Raw genomic sequence first — 17,396 nt, forward strand, 5'->3', positions numbered from 1 at the left:
GCTGGATCAGCCCTGCTCTGCCCTATTACTGGGCACACCTCGCTGCCATGGGGTGAAGGTCACCTGCTTTACGGAGGCAGGTACCCACCAGCATCGTCCTCCCGTCCATCCCAGCTGTCCCATGGGGACGACATCCATGGAATGCAGAACAATGGCACTCCACAAGGCCAGACAATAACCAGGATTGGAAATGTTTGCATATACAGATCTGCCATAAAGTCATATATTCTGGGCTTGCTTATGCTGTAAGCCTTGGGAGCAGCTTTTGGGGGACAGCATCCTGATGCATCAACCAAAAGTAATGAACCCAGCTAAAACCAGAGACAGCCATGAATGTCACATGGGGATGAAAAAATGCATCAGAAATATGTATCAGCCTCTTAAGGAAAAATATAGAAAACTCAGCGAAGGATAAAACAAAAGAGGGGGGAAATGGCAGCGTAAAATTGATCCAGACACATGACTAAGGAGTCTTGCATTTGGCTGGAAATATTACCCTCTTCACAAACCCAAGTGCTGCACATTACGACGCATGGCATAACATGCCGTGCTCACCAGCTAAATTACATAAACATAAATCTAATAATTCATCTCCCAGAGCTCAGCAACAGCAGGGATGTCAATGCACACAGAGCCAGAGGGCTGCAGATGGGTCTGTCTGTCCACCAAAAGGATGCCACTGAGCAGGGTCACAGGGAGATGCTGTACTAGAAGGGCTGGAGATGGGGACACCCCAGTGCTGGCCCTGCCTTGCACCTTGGTACCAAATCTAAACACACCTGACATCCCCTGCTTCTGCAGGATGCTCTGGGGGAGAACATTTAAAACACTTTAAAAGGACCAAGCAAAATTCATCCTTTGCAGACTTTAGATCTCTGCAATCCTAGCACCCAAAAAACTATGGCTCTAGTGAGTAATGACTGTCTGGGCATCAGTGCAGCCACCAGCAATTGCCAGGGGCCAACAGCATAATTGCCAGGGTAATTGCAATATAGAAGATGCAATGTCCCAGCCAGGCCAGGCTGCCTCAGCAGCACAGGGCAGCCCTGGCTGTAAGAATAACCCGTCCCCAGGGTGAATTTCTTCTCCCCGCACTGGCGGAGCGGGCTGGTTTGTGCCCTGAGCAGAAGCGCTTTCCACTGCGACAGCGAAGGCTCGAATATGAGGCTTTGCTAAAAATTGAAACTGAAGGTCAAGTTGATAATGCATCAGAAAGCAAACAGCTTGAATGCTAACTGCTAACTACAGCAATGAGCGTTATCGCCTGATGGAAATAAAAACTGACTCCGAAGACTCGGGCTTGGATGAGGAATGAAGCAGAGCGCGGCTCGGGAGGAGAGCAGGGATGTGCTCACCCTGATGCTGGGGTTGGGTGAGAAACCCCCCAGGAAAGCCAGTGCTGCCCCCAGAGCAGGAGCTGCCTCTTGCCCCATGTAAATGCCCCTGCATGGGGATATTCCAACACCTCACAAACTGCTGGCAAGCCCTTGGCAGAGGCCAGATCCTCAGTCATACAATAGCCCTTTTACATCACTTTGATGGCTGGAGACTCTTTGAAGCAGCAATAAATCACAGGACCATTTATGCTGCTGGAGAAGCACAAACGAGAGCCAGGTGTATACAAACAGGCTATAAGAGAGGGGATAGACCCTTCACCCATTCCCAGTGGCTCTGTGCTGGTACATAAAGGTATTTGGTGTCTGCAGAGTTCGTTTTGCTCCAGCCTCACCATTATTTATGGCTGTGGGAGGGATATTCCGTAGGCAAAACCCCCCAGCGCTCCCTCCCAGGTGAAATGCTTTAGGCAGCAGCTTGGAGCTCACTTGGACCCCGTGCCTGGGCTAATACAGGATGGCTCTCACAAACAACCGCGTTCCTGCAGCGGTGTTACTGCTGATAACACACAGGCTGCACTTACACCGCCGTTACACCGCAATTACAGTGGAATTATGCTTTTTGATAACTAAATTATCACTAATGCACATAATCGTTGGGTTATGAGGATACACAAATTACAGGACTGCCTCAGCCCTGGATTAATACGTGCGCATCCTGACTCGATGTACACTCGTTTACTCTGCAATTACGCTGTCATATCATTAACCATCTGGTTATGAGGATTTGCGGTAACCACAGGTATCTCAAAGAAGAGCTCATGCTGCGCCGGGCTCCAGTCACAAGCGATGCTCCTTACCAGTGCCTTATGAAGGAGGAACATGGGTTCAAATTGTGCCTGTGCATCAACCCACTCCTCCCAGCCATGTGCATCCCCACATTGGAACCCCCAGGTTTCAGTGCCACGGATGAGGGCGCAGAGCAACCTCCAGCCACGCTTGCTGTGGGATAAGGACATAACAGGGCCAGGAATGGGCTAGCAAAGCTGCTGAACCCAATGTTACTGTTACCTCTCAGTGTCATCCAGCACTCCCATCAACTCCCTGCTCCGAGCACCCTGCAGAGCAGGACCTGCCGGCCGAAATGGGCAAGGAAACTCCCTTTTTGGAGTTGAAAGATGCCAAAGATGATGCAAAAAATGCCCTCCCAGTCCGAAATAAGAGACTGCTTTCCCTTATTCCTCCTGTACTCAGATGAGTATCTCATTATCACCACCAGCCAGATGGGGCTGCTGTGAGCACTCACAAACCCAGTAGGGTTAGTGGGGAAGCTGTTCACAGAGACACAAATGCTCACAGCCTTTCCATGGGACACCCCATTCCCCAGTGCACCTCTCTAACTCCCCTGGACCTGCCAACACACCCGACAGCACTTCTGCATCTGCACATCCGCATATCCCCTGCAGCAACTCGCTGCCACCGCTGGTTGATGTGACACAGCCCAGCACCGCTCACACCCGCATCCCCATCACGGGGCACGCAGGCAGCACACCCAGCGTACAGCAAGCATCGCGCCCGCCTACTCCAGAGCATCCCCGCACGCTGCTCCTCGCAAAACCACAGCCCCGTGAAAACATTCTGCTTTTCAAGTTAAAATCCTGAAGAGCAGTTTCCAGGTTGAATCCCCAGATGGGTTTCTCTGCATATTAAAAGCACAGCCGGTTCCCAGTTCCAGGGCGCGTGCGAGAGACAGAATTAACACTGTTCCTATTTATAGGGCTTTGATTAGGAGCTCGTCACCTAGAAGTTTTTATTCCCTTTATCCATTTATAAGGCCATAACACAGTTTGACTAGCTCCAGATAGGCTGGTGTCCCACCGACTTTGCCAGAACTTAATGTGCCATTCAGATACAGTTAAGCCAGTAATAGGCAGCAGCCTGTGCACTGCAGGGTTTTAACTGGCTCAGAAAACACTCTTTAGCTCCCGTCTTACCCCACGCACATGATGCTGCAGAGCACAAGCGATGCCAGAGGCAGGAGGGACCCTGGTGCTCTGCCAGTCCCTCTGTAGGGTCTCAGGGCAGGTTCAGGCTCATGGTAATAGCATCCACAATAGCAACAGCCAGGGCTCCTCGCCCATCCCAGCTGGTCCAAGGTTGGTGCTCGGCCACCAGGAGGTACCCACAGGCTCGTCACTGCTCCCAAGGCTGCTAATCCCCCCTAAGCATCCCAGCGCTCCCGTCAGCAAAATGCTTTCTGGCTCCAGACAAATCCTCTCAAGGAGTTCTGCTGAGCATGGAATTTCTGCCTGCCCAAAGCCTACAGGCAAATTAGAGCACCTGCCCTCGGGGATAACTGCACTCAGACTGGGAGATGTGGGTATTGATGCCAACTTTCATCTTCTGTCAAAACCTGAGAGTATTCGAGTGCCATGGCTCAGACACAGAGGGAAGGGGTCTGACCAGCTCAGCAGATCCAGGGTCTCCTGGTGAGCAGGGAATGGGATGTCAAGGTGCTTTCTGAAAGGAGCCAGCAGCAATAAAGCAACCTGCCCTGCAGAGCAGAGATAGCTTGGGATTGCTGGTCCCGATCCTTGCTGGAGAGCTCAGCTCTTTGCTGGCCACCACATTGCCCTTGCAACAGGACAGCCCCAAAACCTGCACCACACCAGGGTCATCCCCCAACTCGTGTCATCCACCCCTGCTCACACACTACAGTCACATCCCAGCTCAGGCCAAGCTCAATCAGAGGCATCCCTCCATCCTCATCCATAGCCTCTTCTTGTCCAGCCTCACCTGCTCCAAAGCCCATGCCAAGCCCCCAGCCCAGGAGAAAGCCACTCACCATCCTCTCTGGACTTCTGGATGAAGGCCTCCACGCCACTTTCACCATAGCTGCCCTCAGAGGCCAAGGTTGAGACGTAGTTCCACTTGAGGGCTTTGACGATGTCCACCATAGCCTGGGCCTGGTAGGTATCAGATGGGACGACGCGAGAGAAGAAGTCGTAGCGGCTGTTGTCGCTGAGGTCCGGAGCGGTGGAGGCGTAGCTGATCTGTGGGATCTGGGGTGGAGGGGGAGAAAGACAAAGCATCAGGAGAAAGAGGTGATCTCACCCCACTGGTGGGGATGCTTCTAGTCAGAAAGACTCCAGGATCTCCCAGAGGAGAACAGAAACCAGCCCTAGGGCAGAGCAGACACTAACAAGTCTCCTTGAGGTCCACCAAGGAGCCTGGCAGCCCTGGGCTTTACAGGGTGAGGTTCAGAGCATCCCAAGCTTTCATTTCTTCACATGCTGTGCTCCCTACCTGACATCATTGATCCCCCCTCCATGCTCCATGTCCATGGAGCTTGGGGACTGCCTGGAGCCTAGGGACACCCAGCAACACCCCAGAAGGGTTTCCCAAGCATCACATATGCCCGGCATAGGAAAGGCCAAAGAGAAAACCTTACTTCTGCCCTGGACAGCACTGCTAAGGTCTCCCCTCTTGGCTTCCTTCCCCAGGAAGGACAGATCCAGCCCCACCTCGGCAGGTCCTGTCCACCCAAGCCATAAATAAGCCCTTTAAATTAACCAGAGCTGCTGCACCTCACACAGTACATTAGAATGATTTAGTACCGCAGGATCATGCGACTCTTAACACTTACACAGCACTTCACATCTCCAAAACACATAACAGATCTTAATTTATCTTAAAGATGGAATAGGCTTATTAAATTATCAAGCTCAGGTTCTCCCTACCAGCCTGAAGCTCCCTACCGAAGACGTACCGAACACCCAGACAGCCCCATCCATCATCCTCTCCTCCCGCACAGGCAGGTACCGGTCCTGAAAGCAGGCAAGGGCCAGGAGAGCCCTACCCAAAAGCTTTTAAGTTCAGCATCGATATAATCAGAAGGGCTGGAACCCTGGGGCAATCAATGGGGCTGCAGAGGCAGCATCAGCTCTACCTGGAGCTGGCACAGCCCTGGGAAGGGTCCAGCCACCCGCTGCCCTCTCGCTGTCCTGGAGATGCTGCTTTATGCCAGGATAAAGCAAACGGAGGAGGAAGAGCCCAGGGCATTGCTGATCCCAAACCACCCCATGTCTTGAGGGCAAGCAGCAATCCCCAAGCTCTGAGAGGGTTTTCCCTCCCCTGCTCCCTCTAATCCAGTTTGGGAATAATTCAGTAATCGCAGCCTGCAGGAGCACAAACAGTGCTGGAGCCACAGGGGACTGCAATGGATCCCAGTAATCCCACAGGCTCAGCAGGCACCTGCATTGCGCTCAGGCTGCCTTTGGCCTCACTCATTGCCATTCCCCATGAAGCAATTAGCCCATTCCCAGCAGCAGAGACACCCGGGTGGGCTTGGAGGGGACAGGGAAAGGTTTGGGGTCTGTGGGAATCCTGTTTGGTGTTACAAGACCAAGTCACTTTGCTGGGAGCCCTGCTGGGGAGCAGCATTCCAAGGATGGGGAGACATGCGCAGACCCCACAGACCCTCCCGGGTGTCCCAAACCTCCCACCTCCCACAGCACGCTCCATCCTCCCCTGCTCCTGCTCCCAGGCTGCACCTTACAGCTTCTCCTTTGTTTCTCTGTTATTTTCCCCTCTTCCACTCCCATCTTCTCTCTCTATTAATGCAATACCCGTGTTATAAACCCACGACTCCACCTGAATGCTAAGAGGCCCCTGGAAAGGAGCAGCCACCCTGCTACCTACCTGCAAAATGTACAATGGGAAGAAAGGGAGAGCTGGAGAAGGAGAGGGAAAGGAAGGAATCGTTATCAAAGCACAAATGGGATTGCTCTCTGTGACTGCCTCCTTTGTGCTCCTTTCTGAGGGGCTGTGATCTGCTCCTGGGGTATCTGCGGCCGGAGCTGGCGCATGAGGCTTGATTAGAATTCAGCTCAGCAGGTGAGGTGCTCTCTGGGCAATCTTTCATCCTGCTCTCACCTCCTCCTACCTTCACCAGGGCCGGCCAAAGGATGGACATGGGGGCTTGGGATGGAGGCGCAATGTGCCCATGCAACAAGGACAAACAGGCATGGAAAGCAGCAGTGCCTGTGTCAAAGGAGATGTGAGGCCAGGGGTGCAACCCTGCCTTTCCAGAGGATCCTTTCCCAAGGATGGTTTTTCTCTGCAGAGTGGTTTAGTTTAAACAGATCCCTCCCTGCTCAGCAGCTCTGTGATGGAGGCTGCCACCATCCCATCCCATCCCATCCCATCCCATCCCATCCCATCCCATCCCATCCCAGCTCAGTCAGGGCATGGCTGCGTTTGACCCCTGGCTGCCCATCCTGCTCAAAGCCCTGCCGGAAAACAAAGCCTAGAAAATACCTGTTGATCTACAGGCTACAAACTGGAGGCTGTATTTTAACAGGTGAATGGAAAGAACAGTTCTCTCTCACTCCTCCGCCTCGGATGGAAGTGAAAATAAAGTACCAGTTCCCAAATGACCATTTCATAGACTTCTGCTGCCTTTTTCCTCCCTCTGTCTTTTTGATCTCCTGGTCTACAATAGCCTAACTCGTGGCATCAGCTATATTCTCAGATAAAAGACAAAAGTCCTTTTAGGTCCATAAAAGCAAAATGCAGGCAGGGAATTCGAGGTTTTTAGAAAGAAGGATGCAGTGGGGAGGGGGAGCTGGAAGCATCTCAGCTGCATATTTGGGCACTGCTGGTACCTGGCCTGGCTCATCTCCAGCCTGGGATAAATACAGCAGGGGTGGTGGGGAAATCAATGGGAGCAGCTCCCCTGCATCCCAAGGCTCCCTTGTCCCATTAAGAGTGGGGAGGAACCCCAGGGCAGGGGGTACAACCTCCTCCCTCCCATTCTGAACCAAGAAACAGAGTCAGCATCATCCAGAAGCACCCCCAACCTGAATAAATGGACCCTCAGTGTAAGAAAGCAGGCAGGAGCCGGGGTTGGGGTTGTCACCCTGCTGCCCCCCAGCCCCTGGGTCAATGGACTGGTGCGACCAACTGCAAAACCCCCTGGATTTCATACCCATTTCATTAACACCACTGAGGAGCTGGTGCAGCATTTACCGGTGGCAGATAGACTGGGGGAAATTAGGTAAAGGCGGCGATTTCAGCACACACACACCCCACGCTCCCCTGCCCCGAGGCTTAAACCATCAATGTGAACATCAGTCTGAGCAGCCAGGAGGGAAGGAGCCAAAAAGCACCCAGGTCATTGCAGAGCCAGAGCCACGCACTCCAATCTGGAGCATCCCCATGAGAAGGGGCTCCTGCAGCAGCCCCCCCATGCCAGAAACAAGGTCAGGAGCAGCTAATTCCCTAACCATAAGTATTAATTTTCATGCATATCTTATGCAAACCTCTGGTTCACCGACAAGATGGAATTGATTTAATTAGAATTTCCATCATCGAGCCATTTGGACGGCAGCTTTTAATTAGGGAGAGCGTAAAGCACCGCAGGGGCTTGGAGGAGCAAGGGGGCTGAACAGAGATGGCCGGGTCTTGTCATAGGAAAAGAGTGAGCTGCAGCCCCCATCCAGCACCACGACAGGATCCAGCCTTTGGCATCTCGGAGAGCAATAAAGACCCCACAACGCACAGAGCCTGAGCTGCTCACCAGGTCTCTGTGCCTCAGTTTCCCCAGCTGAAAACGGGAACTGCTCCAACTGCCATTGGAATCATGCAGAGATCACCATGCGCCGGCATGCTGCAGAGCCGATAACAGCGCCGATAACAGCTCCGATGCCATCGCAAGGCAGCGCTCCGGGCTGACACAGGGAGCAGCAGGCTCCCCTTGCCATGACCCGTTAAACAAAGCCTGTAAATCAGGCAGCTCAGCACCGGGGCTGCCACTGGCCAGGCTCAGGCTGCTCCATCCCTTCCTTAAATCTGGCTCTTGTCAAGAAATAAAGCACTGGGAAGCAGCTGCGGGAGCAGCTCCCGGCCAGCCCTGGCACCGGCTCACAGCGACAGGAGACGGCTCATCCGGGGGTGCCAGCAGCAGATGTAAAACCAGATATAGGAAAGAAAACTCTCTCTTACAGGACCCAGCTCCTCCTTTGCCAGGGAGGCAAAACCCTGGTGCTGCCGGAGGGTGGCTGCACCCGACCAAAACCAGCTCATCCCAGCTGAGAGCAAAGCGCAGGGTGCACAGAGCCGCGGATGCTGCCCTTTGGCATCATCAGGCTTGCTGTCCCCCTGCCTTCAGCCTCCCGCTCCTCCTCGCTGATCCGTGCCATGCCCAGGGACTGATGCTGTGGGGCCGGGGCAGCTGCGATTTGTTTCATAAACCCAATAAAGAACAAGAAAACGAAGTGGCAGGAGTGGGGATTAATCAGTGTCCCAGCTGATCTCCACCTTGCTGGCTTCAAGAAGGTTATTTACCCACCAAGTGCAAAGCATGGTGCCAAATGCAGCATCCCTCCTGCCCCACCATCCCCAAAGCCTCCAGGCAACCCTGATGGCATGGGGCAGACACAAGCCTGACCCAGCTCTGCACATCCTCCCTGGCCATAGCAACCTGGTCCCAAAACCTCCCGTGCCCACAGGTGCTGAGCACCCCCAGCTCCCGTTGCACATGCAATGGGCATCGCCTTGTGTTAGGTGCATTACTCATGCTGTAGAACACCCCTGCACTAAAAAAAGCCGCCGCACTCTCTGCCATGAAAAAACAAGTGCCTCAAAGCATCTGGCACATGTTGAGCCCATGTCAATGCTCCTCACCCAGGCTTGGGCTTTGCCAGGTCACAGCCCTTTCTGGATGGGGTTGAAAAATGCACCCCAGACCCTAAAACAGCCTTCTGGGGATCCCATTTGCAGGGGTTGGACCTGGTTCCTTTTACACCATCATCACTGTGGTGGCTCAGGAGAAAGTGAGGAGAGCTGGGGCTGGAGAGCTGAAGAGGAATGGGTGGGAAGGAGCCGGAGCGTGCCAGAAAGCTCTCTCAGTGACGCCAGAGAGATGCTATCGCGAAGAGCCAAGACCGGGGATTTGGGGGAAGGTTTTTCTGCAGGCAGAGCTATGAGGAGTGACGAAACCAGCTTGGACAGAGGATGCCGCATCTGCAAGTTGTTCCACTGATGTACGGCTTTAATTAGGCAGTGGCATCTAACGAAGGACACGTTATTTATTCATGTAGCACAGGAGCGGCAAACCCCAAGCAGGAGGAGCGAAGGCTCCCTGGGAGCACCGTGGGCTGTGGAGGGAGCAGGGAAGGGAGCATGGGATGAGGTGAAGGTCCCATGGACAGCACCATCCTGGGGCACAGCAGCCACTGCCACCACACATATGGCTGGAGGTAGAGAAGGGGCTGCTCCAAGCTCCCAGGGTAAGGTGCAAGGGCTCTGCAGCGCTTGCACGGTGGGATGCAGACCTGCTGTGACCCACCTATGGCTGCTGGAGCGGGGTGAAGGAGCAAAGGGAGGGATGATGCGATGGGTGCAGAGGTGCAGGCGCTCACCAGGCCAGGGGGAAGCTGCTTCTCGCCTTGTTGGACTTTCCAATGGATTTTGTGCCGGTGCAGCTCACTGGATGGGATACAGCCCTGTCAGAGAACCACTTCAGCAGTGTAAGCCTCAAAGGACCTAGAGGGCATTTGGAATGCCCCTGCGCTTCCCTCTGCTTTAGGGGACACCAAACTCCATCCAGGGGAGGTGCTTTCAAAGCATCTGGTGCAGGTCCCTCTGTTTCAGCTCCCAGCACTTCACACCAGCATCCCCTTGGAGGGCCGAGGATGCTGAGGGGGACACGAGCAGTGAGCAACCCTCACCTCAAGCTGCGAGGCCACAGCAGGAGCCAGAGCTCCGGCGAGCATCATTCCCTAGGGAATGGGCAAAGGCAACTGCCTGCGCAGCGGCGCCCGCAAGGCAAACGCTTTGCTGAACCTGGGAGCGGAGTCACCCGTGCTTAAAGGTCAGCGGCAGCGTGAAATGGAAGTTGCCTTATTTCCATTTGAAGCATGTCCCTGCCATAAACCCACTATTTGAATAACAAAGAGCAGCAGCAGCTCCCAGGTTATGGCGGAGGGGATGAGTCCTGGAGCTCCTGCAGGAACCTGCTGTGAAGCAAGACTCCACATCCCATGGGAATGGTGTCCCTGTGCTGGGGACCACCGGGGAGTGCATGCACCCCTCACCACACACAGGGATTCACTGCTGTCTAGGATGGGTTGAACTCATCCTGCATCCTTACCTGGGGATTTGATGCCTCCATCCTTTACCTGCCCACCCACCTCACTGGGCTGGATATTGAAGTCACTGGGGAAACCCAGGGCTATAGACATGCCCTCAATGGGCCACCAGCAGCACCAGTGCCAGGTTGCAAGGCTGGGACACGGGTGTACCCGAGCTCAGCAGCATCCTTCCTTCCTGCACAGGTCACAGTGGCTTTGCTCAAAGAGCAACATTAGAGGAGGAGGAGGAGAAAAAACCCAATCAGTAATAACCTAGGAAGGGTGCAGGTACCCCCCTTCCTTCAGCTGTCACTCTCCTGCCTCCTTTCCCGCTGCCTCCCTCCTCCTCTCCACAGCAAGCATTCAATCTTTTTTGTCTCAGCAAATAGCTTTTAAGTTCCTCCCGCTCCCTCTAATTTATATTATTTTAATTATTGAACAGCCTCTCACTCACGGCCTGGAACATTCACACCGTTTAAAGAAGGGGACCCAGAAAAAAACCCAAACTCCATCACCGATCTGGTTTCTCCATCTTCACTAACAGCTTCCAGCCCTCCCAAGAGGGCACCCTGTGCGCACCAGAGGGAGAGGAGAGGGAAAACAGCACCAATACTGCACAATGGAGGGGTTTGGGGCGCTGGGACCTGCTCTTGTTCAAACATTCTCTAGCCCAGGGACCTTGCTGCAGATAAATGAATGCACAGCAAGGGAGGAAGCAATTATAAACTCCTCGGCTTTCCTGCGGCTGGCACAGAGAACAGGAGGGAGAGCATCATCCATCCACAGCCCCTTGTCCACTGCCCACTGCACACCCCATGATAAGTGTCCCCAGCCTGGCTGATGCCCCCTGGGCTGGAGCAGAGAGCGGTCACAGCCATCCTCAACCCCTCCATCCCAGCAGGGAATGCAGCAACCCTGCGGCTCCCCAGCCAAAACCTTACATTTCGGGTGTCAAACCCACAGCCCCTTATGGAGCCATCCCCTATGCAGTGTGAGGGGGGTCCATACTGAAATGCTCCATCAGCTGCTCCAGGTAGGCAAGTGGAGAGCATCGGTCTGTAGGTGACAGCACAAGGCAGGGAGGTGCTCGATGCGTCTCGTACAATGGCAAAGGGTGTTCCACAGCCAAGGTACCCCCAGATCACCCCCCAGGGGACACAGACCGGCCAAACCCCATCAAGTAACAGGCAGGGACAGGGGTTCCCAGGGAGCTGAGCTCTCTCCAGCCTCGGAGCTTTACGAGATCCACCACAACCGAGCCCCAGCAGGCTGAGCCCCCCCAACCCCACGGTCCCTTCCAGCCCAAGTTCTCCCACCCCCTGCAATGCAACCTCCCTCCCACAGCCCCGCTGACAGCAGGAGCATCATCATCCCCCCCGCACCATGAATCTGGGGGAGAAGAGCTCCAAATCCTCCTGCTAACAGTGTCATCACTGGAGGGGGATGGAGGAGGGGATCCCCAGGGACCTGGGGGAGGCAGGAGAAGAGTTTTAAAGACATCCTGCCCCCAGGCGTGGAGGAAGAGGCACGAACACGGCAACAACACAACACCCGCGGTGCTTGCACCCGGTGGGTACCGATACCCTCGCCAAGCCCTTACCTTGAAGAGCCGCAGGATGTTGGCCACCATGATGGAGACAGAGCTGCCCGAGGCGCCGATGACGCCCACCACCCGCTCGGGTTTGGTGATGATGGGGGGGCCGCCGTTGACGCAGCGCACCTCGGTGCTGTCCTTCTCAATGAGGGCTTGCACGAAGGTCAGCGACTGCTCCAGGGCGTGCGTGTCCCGCGAGCACGTGTCCAGGATGCGGGCGCCCAGCGTGATGTTGGGGAGCAGGTCGGGGTCGTTGTTGATGCGGTCCAGGGCGAAGAGCATGGCCTCCAGGCGATGGATGCCCTTCTCCTTCTTCAGCTCCCCGCAGGCTTTGCCCTCCACACCCCGGCCATGCACGGGGAAGAGCCCCCCGAGCGTGATGTCCCCGTCGATGCGGATGGAGTTCATGTGCGGGTAGCCCTGGCCCTTGGGCTTGGCGGCACCCCCGGGCGCCCACCCCCAGCTCCAGGCACTCAGGAGGAGGCAGAAGGAGAAACGCTCCATGCAAAAGGAACCCCGGCTCATCGCCAACGCTGGGGCAGAGCTCGAGCCCAGACCGGCAGCAGTCAGGGAGCGCGGCTGGCGCGGGCGGGCGGCACGGCTCCGGGCATGGCTCCCAGTGCTCCCAGTGTGCTCTGCTCACAGCCCCATCAGCGCCTTCCACCCGTGGTGCTGGACCCCCAGGAGCAGCGGGCGGCCGGGCTGCAGGAGGGTGCCGGGTTCTGCATGGCTACGCCGGGACAAGATGCGGTGATGGAGACGCAAGCCCGAGCAATGCTTCGGGTCCTTCCTTCAGAGCCCTTGGGGAGGGGGACAGGGGAAAAGGAGGGAGAGAAAAAATGAAGCAGAAGCATGAGAAAGGCATCTTCTGAGCTTCCATCAGGGATCCCAGCAGGAATCAGCACCGGGGTCACGGCAAAGAAGAGATTTGGGATTCATTTGATTTTTGATTCACAGCAGCAGCTCTGGCTCAGCCCAAACTGCATCCGGGCAGAGGGGCTGGTGAGGAGCCCTCAGCTCGCTCTGCACCAAGGTCGGTGGCCTCCTTGGGGCTGGAGGGAGGCCCTGGGACCCCGTCCCATCCTGCCCCCGTTCAGGGAGCTGCCAGGGTGGGACAGGCCCCAAGGCAGTGCTCTGAGGGGCACCACATGCACCCACAGCCCTGGTCCCTGCCTGCCCCACAGCACCTCTCCCCCCCAGGGCACAGCTGAGCACCGGAGCCAAGCAGCAGACTTAAAGCTGAGCTTGATTTAGACCCTGAGCTGATCTGGGGAGAAACCCGGTGTTTAAACCGCTCCTCCTCCCCTGAGCATCCCCTCCCCTGTCCCACTGACAGCCCAGCCAGACACAGCCTCCTGCCCCAGCAAAGCAGCCTGAGGCTGAAGATCCCCCCCAAGCCTCCTCCCTGCATCACCTTCCCCTGCTGAAGGACCTGGGACTGTTCCCAACGCGGTTATCAATTGCCTGCCATGAGTCCCCACAACCCGAGTGGGCTCAGAGCTCATCTGTGGCTTAAGCAAGAGCCAACACAGGCAGGCGCTGCCGAAGCTCAGCATCACGGATGTGAATCACTACCCAAAGCCCTGCAGACCCCACTGCTCTTCCTCCAGACCACTGAGTCCTGAACCAGCAGCTGCTTCTCCACAAGATCCATTATCAACACCTTCCAGCAGCAAATATAGACAGCACCGAGGGCTCACCCGAGCCATGGCAGGAGTTTGGCTTCCTGGCTGCCCCCTGCAAGCAACCTGGGGCTCTGCCCGAGTTAACGGTGGCAAGGATGGATGGTCAGCTCTGTGCTGAGAGCACCAGGCTGTAAAGGCCCTCAGACCCTGAGCTGGGTGCCCATAAGGGAGGAAGGAGGGAGTGAATGGTCCCTTGGGAAACATGGGGGGAACCTGGTGGTGAAGGCAGTGGGAGCAGTGAGATACCCACAGGCTGTGCCCATAGACACAGCTGCATCCTGACCCACACACCAACACCTCTATCCCAGCCCCACACCACTGCAGGAGCCTGCTCACAGCCGAGGGAGGTTTTACCTCTCACCATCCTGCAACCCGCTGTGCCCTCACTTTGTCTCTTCGGCTTTCACCACTGAGCCACTCTAGTGGATGCTGCCACAGTCTGAGCCCCAGATCATTGCATACAGCCCTTTATCCACCTCCCCATGTCACAGAGCTGCCCCTGCCCAACCAGCACAGCCCTGCCTCAGTTTCCCCCCTGGGAAAGGCTCTCCTGTGCAGCTCACCCCTGCTGCCTCCAAGCAGTCACTGATGGATACTGCAAGGACAGCGCATGATTAATGCAAGGCACCAAAAAGCAGAGGAGAGCCAAGCAGGCAAATGCATTCCCCAGGCAGGACGGGCTGCAACAGCAAGACCCAAGAAACAGCTTAAATGAATCTCAGCTCAAGTGCAGAGCCTGGTACCCGAGCCTGTGCCTCCTGGGTCAGATTCTTATCCAGCCCCATGGGTGCTGCCCGCAATTGCCGAGCCCCTTTACACCACGGAGGAGGTTCCCAGCTCTGCAAGGCAAGGAGGGCCCTTGCCTCAACTCACCTCCATAAATTATGCACATGCCTGCCCGTTGGAGCCACTTGAAGGCCCATCTCCAAAGCGTTTCTGACAGCCAGGGCTTTTAAGCAGCCAGAATTACCCAGTGCCGAGCTCTGCTTCAAAAGGCAGGAGCTGGGGAGTGCTGCAGCACGATAACCGCCCTCCCCAACCTGCCCCACCACTGGAGAGCCCCACGCACACATGGATGGGGACCAATGATCAACCCCCTGCACAGTCCCCCTCCTTTGCAAGAGCCACCCCGTGATCACCAGCAAGGAAAAGCAGCTCCTGCCATAGACTGGAAGCGGGTCAGGCTCTGCCTGTGGCGAGCAGGCAGAGGATGGGGAGACCCCGGGATGCTCAAGCACCGCAGCCTCACACCAGCTGAAATCAGGTCATTTCCCACACCATCACCCCTGGAGCTGCGACATCTCTGCCCAGCGGGGAGGGTGCGATGGTCACCACATGGACCCGCTCCTAGGAAAGTCCCCTGAGCCCACAGCAGAGCTGGCAGTGCCCCCAGAGCCCACAGCCTCTCTGTTTCTTCTTTTAAGCCTTCTCCTCTGTGTTCTCTCCCCTTTGTGCCTCCTTTGATCATATAATCTGAACGAACCGAAGGTAAAAATATCACGGCAGGCAAGAAGAAAGCGCAAATAATGGGGAGGGGAGGAGGAGCTGGTTTGAATCCCTCACTGAATCATTAGGGGAGATGCAGCCTGAATTACCCGACAAGCCTGGGCTGCAAATGGCCTGAAGCCCATCAGGAAGGGACACCAGATGAGCATCCCCTTCGTTTCCCCCCTCCATCTTCCCCCCTGCCATGAGCATCCTCACAGCTGCAGCCCAAATCTTGGTCCCACCTGTGCTGGAGATGCACCCAGTGGGTCCTGAGGCTGGTCCTGCACATCTGGAAGGAGATGCACATCTGGAAGGAGACACCTGCCTACAGCAGGTGATCATGGAGCAGGGAACAGCAGGGAACATGCTACAGGCAGCGAGGGGCCAGAGGCACCCTCCTGCCCCATCTGCACATCCCCACGGGAGAACCACTGTGACAAGTCAGGTGCAGGCACACACTCCAAGGTGGTAATAGTGGAGTGGGATAAATGCTCACTTATCACAGCACCAAAGGAAGGAGCAATGCTGCTTCCTCCCACTTCCCACATGCATGTCATCAGTGAGGAACAAGCCTTTCCATCACCCTCTTCCCAGCCATCCCTGGGATGCTGGGATGCTCAAAGGGAGCAGATCTCCAGACCCTGGGCACGGGATGTTGCCTGAGCCCAACTGATCTAGTGGGCCACTGCAGAGCCAGGAGGGCCACAGGCAGTGCTCCTGGACTGTGCCTCTGCCCTGTGGGTCCCCAGGACACAGGACCTGGTCCTGCTCAGTGTCATCCTGTTCCCCTCTAGTGGTGGCCGTGCCAACAAGACACAGGCCAGCACCGGCATCACCATCAATGAAGGCCCCTGAATTGGGTGAGGGCAAAGGCTCAGCTGGGCAAGAGAAATCAAACACTGATCAAACCCCCCCTGCGCTGCACTGAGCTCCTGCTGCAAAACCATCTCCAGTGCCCAGATCCCGGGCTTCACCTCCACTGTTCCTTCCCATCCTCCTTCCATGCATCCCTGTGAGCTCTGCACTGGGCTCCCCATGTCCCACAGTGCTCACAGGCACTAGGATGCAGCCCCCGGACACACGGCCCCAGAGCTCTGGAGCCAAGGCAAGTGCCCAGGTCACTCCGCAGAGTGGGTGCATCTCCAGGAGATGCAGCTGGAGCATCCCAAGCCTGGTGCTGCCCCAGCCCTGGGCACAAACAGCCCACAGAGACCCCCAGGTCACACCGACCCATCCCAGCACCCAGTCCTGGGGGCAGAGGAGACCTGGTCCATCGTGGCTGCACAGCACAGGGGTCTCTTTGCTGACACCCCCCACACACAGCAGAGATTTCGCAGCAATGAGAAAGCTCCTTCTGGGGAGGGAGAAATAAATAAATAAGGAAGGAAACGGCCCATTTCTCTCCGCTCCCAGTCAAAACCAAGTCATTTTACTGCCATTAGCTCCGTGGAGCCGGTGCCGCTGCAGGCAGGCGAGTTCACGTCTCATGTGCCATCAACCCAAGCGCTGGCTAAGCGCTAATCATCGGCTTTATCACCGCCCGCCGGCAGCGGGCAAAGCCGGAGGTGAGTTATCCGCATCCCAGCCAGGGCTTATCACACGGTGGCCCAAGCATCCCATCCCTCTCCACGCAGACTCTGCTCCCATGGACCACAGAGCTCTGCCTGCAGTAGGACCGGGCTCCTTCAGCTGCGCAGGACCTGTTGGCTCCCAGCTCAAAGCCAGGGCGATCACTGGTTTTGCATTGAGCCCACCCAGTTGCATTGGGTTTGTTAAACCAGGCAAAGGCTGAGCCGGTGATGGGGTCCAGAAGATGCAGGAATAAGCAGCCAAGAGCCTGCACGCAGCACCCACCAGCACAACCCCATCCCTGGCTGCCGAGGAGCCGACCACCCATCAGCTCACCACCACAGAGACCTCCCAGCCCAGCACCGGCACTGGGAGAGCTGTGCCGGATTGTGCCACGTTGCCACAGACTCGGCTGCAGCTCTTTGAAAATCAAGGCCGTTTCTTTCCCCACCTGCAATTCCTTCGGCAAGCGGGGCCAGCCGGCACCAGCACAATATCCCAATTAGCGCACACTTGCTCTTCCCCCCCTCGAAGCTATTCCAGGGAAGTTTGTTTTGGCTCCTGGGTTGTTTTCTCATTGCAAAAGCACCAT

General features: G+C 56.1%; 1 protein-coding gene across 2 annotated transcripts in view; it reads right to left on the reverse strand.

Moving 5' to 3' along the window:
* Nucleotides 1-17,396, reverse strand: part of GRM4 (glutamate metabotropic receptor 4) — a 45,961-nt gene that overhangs the window by 25,676 nt on the left and 2,889 nt on the right. For both annotated transcript variants that reach the window (XM_061363029.1, XM_061363030.1), the window contains exons 2-3: nucleotides 12,069-12,862; nucleotides 4,180-4,396 (exon numbers count right to left, since the gene is read on the reverse strand). In XM_061363029.1, coding sequence (XP_061219013.1) covers nucleotides 4,180-4,396; nucleotides 12,069-12,587 — 736 coding nt within the window. In that variant the 5' untranslated portion in view covers nucleotides 12,588-12,862. The remainder of the gene's footprint in view (nucleotides 1-4,179; nucleotides 4,397-12,068; nucleotides 12,863-17,396) is intronic.

Source organism: Neopsephotus bourkii, unplaced genomic scaffold (genome assembly GCF_033783945.1).
Source record: "Neopsephotus bourkii isolate Nb327-2 ecotype Australia unplaced genomic scaffold, CSIRO-AGI_Nbou_v1 NB_1139, whole genome shotgun sequence".
NCBI classification, from domain to species: Eukaryota; Metazoa; Chordata; class Aves; order Psittaciformes; family Psittacidae; genus Neopsephotus; species Neopsephotus bourkii.